Source organism: Octopus bimaculoides, chromosome 10 (genome assembly GCF_001194135.2).
Source record: "Octopus bimaculoides isolate UCB-OBI-ISO-001 chromosome 10, ASM119413v2, whole genome shotgun sequence".
Classification (NCBI taxonomy): Eukaryota; Metazoa; Mollusca; class Cephalopoda; order Octopoda; family Octopodidae; genus Octopus; species Octopus bimaculoides.
In genome coordinates, this window is record NC_068990.1 from 29,593,552 (window position 1) to 29,595,452 (window position 1,901).

Here is a 1,901-nt window from a genome sequence, read left to right on the forward strand (position 1 = left end):
TATATATATATATATATATATGAATTAAATATTTCCTTCTCAAGGCATGCCAGGTTCATGAGGGCCAGTTTCCTGGCTTCAGTGTCGTATAAATTCCCCCACCTGGATGGGACGCCAGTCCAGTCACAGGATGACTCACTTTTACCTGGTGAGTGGACTGCAGCAACATGAAATGAAGTATTTTGCTCAAGGACACAACACATCACCTGGTCCAGGAATCCAAGCCCCTAACCACTAAGCGACATACCTCCATCTCATCATCATCATTTAACGTCTGTTGTCCATGCTGGCATGTTGGAAGGCTGCACCAGGATCCAGTGAATTTGGCATGGTTTTCTACAGCTGGGTGCCCTTTCTAATGCCAACCACTCCGAGAGTGTAATGGGTGCTTTTACATACCACCAGCACGAGTGCCATTTGCGTGACACTGGTATCTGCTATGAGTGCGATTTTGCTTGGCTTGATGGGTCTTCTTCTCAAGCACGACATAATGCCAAAGGTCCCAGTCATTGCCTCCGTAAGGCCCATCCCATGGCACGTAAATAGCACCCACTACACTCTCAGAATGGTTGGCATTAGGAAGGGCATCCAGCTGTAGAAGAAACCTTCCCAAATCAGATTGGAGCTTGGTGCAGCCTCCTGGCTTCCCAGTCCTCAGTCAAACCATCCAACCCATGCCAGCATGGAAAACGGCAATCCCACCCATGCTTGCATGGAAGGTGGACGTTAAACGATGATGATGATGATATAAATATTATTTGTATGAATGTCCATCTGACCCATGCAAGCATGGATAAGTAGACATTAGATTATGATGATGATGGTGATTATAGAAAGAGCTTTTGGCCTGTCTGTTTCCATGTGCAAACATCACGATAGTCTTTTATAAACCACAAATCTTTTGAAAAACTGGAATCAGTCTTTTATAGATGGTTTGGAGACTGTTTGTGTACCACTACTTTTGTAATGGTTTTTATCTTATATGTTTCCTATTCGGAAATAGATAATAAATATATTTTACTTTTGAAGTAGGAATCTATATTGATAAAGATGTCACTTATAACTTACTTATAAGTGTTATCATTATACGTAAATCCTGACTCCAGCTACATAAACGCCATAGCAAGAAATATATACTCTGAAATGCTAACAGACATTTTATGCGTGCATGTATGTTGAAGATAAATAAATTTGTGTTCTTTTAACTGCTATAAAAAAATACAGTTTCATAATTGCAGAAATAAATTTCATTAACAAGTTGAAGAATGTGAAGAAAGAGAAAATAATTACTACATTAGTTTATTTATGTACATTTAGCATTTATAATACAATTGGAAAGTAAAGTCATTTTGTCATAGAAAATTACAACTTAAAATTCACACTAAGCTAATCCTTCATACTAACTATTAGAGTTCACAACAATTCAAATAAGTCTTGTTGGATTTAGGTCATAGACATGGCATAAAAAATAGCCAATATCTCAAGGAGTGAATGTTGTGGAGTTTAGTAACATCCTACAAACACTGAGTAATTTCCCCAAAAAATCAGCAGTTTTTATAACTGCTCATATCTGAATTCTAAGAACTGTATTTCGTGAAAGAATTCTTTGACAAAAGTTTAGAATTCGTATATGGGCAGTAATTTTAACCAATGGGATTACCAACAATTATGCTTGTTCGGGCAAACGACCATTACGTCATATTGCCACCTTTTTTCACTTGCTACAAGTCTAAAAATATTTTCATTAAAGGTAAACTAAAGTTTGCTTTACTCAATTTTCTTTCTAATGCCATTTTTGTTGTTTCTTGAAATCAAAACTGATTTACATTCGTAATTTTTTAATTACAAAATTTTTTTCTTTTGTCTCTTCCAGGGTTGCTGGTCATCCATTAGCACAAAAT

At 36.7% G+C, this 1,901-nt stretch overlaps 1 protein-coding gene across 1 annotated transcript in view; it reads left to right on the forward strand.

Annotated features, from left to right (window-relative positions):
* LOC106870004 (sorting nexin-12) overlaps positions 1 to 1,898 on the forward strand; it is a gene marked incomplete at its 3' end in the record, with an annotated part of 47,123 nt that extends 45,225 nt beyond the window's left edge. The window contains exon 4 of the mRNA XM_014915961.1: positions 1,874 to 1,898. Coding sequence (XP_014771447.1) covers positions 1,874 to 1,898 — 25 coding nt within the window. The remainder of the gene's footprint in view (positions 1 to 1,873) is intronic.
* Positions 1,899 to 1,901: the final 3 nt, after the last annotated feature.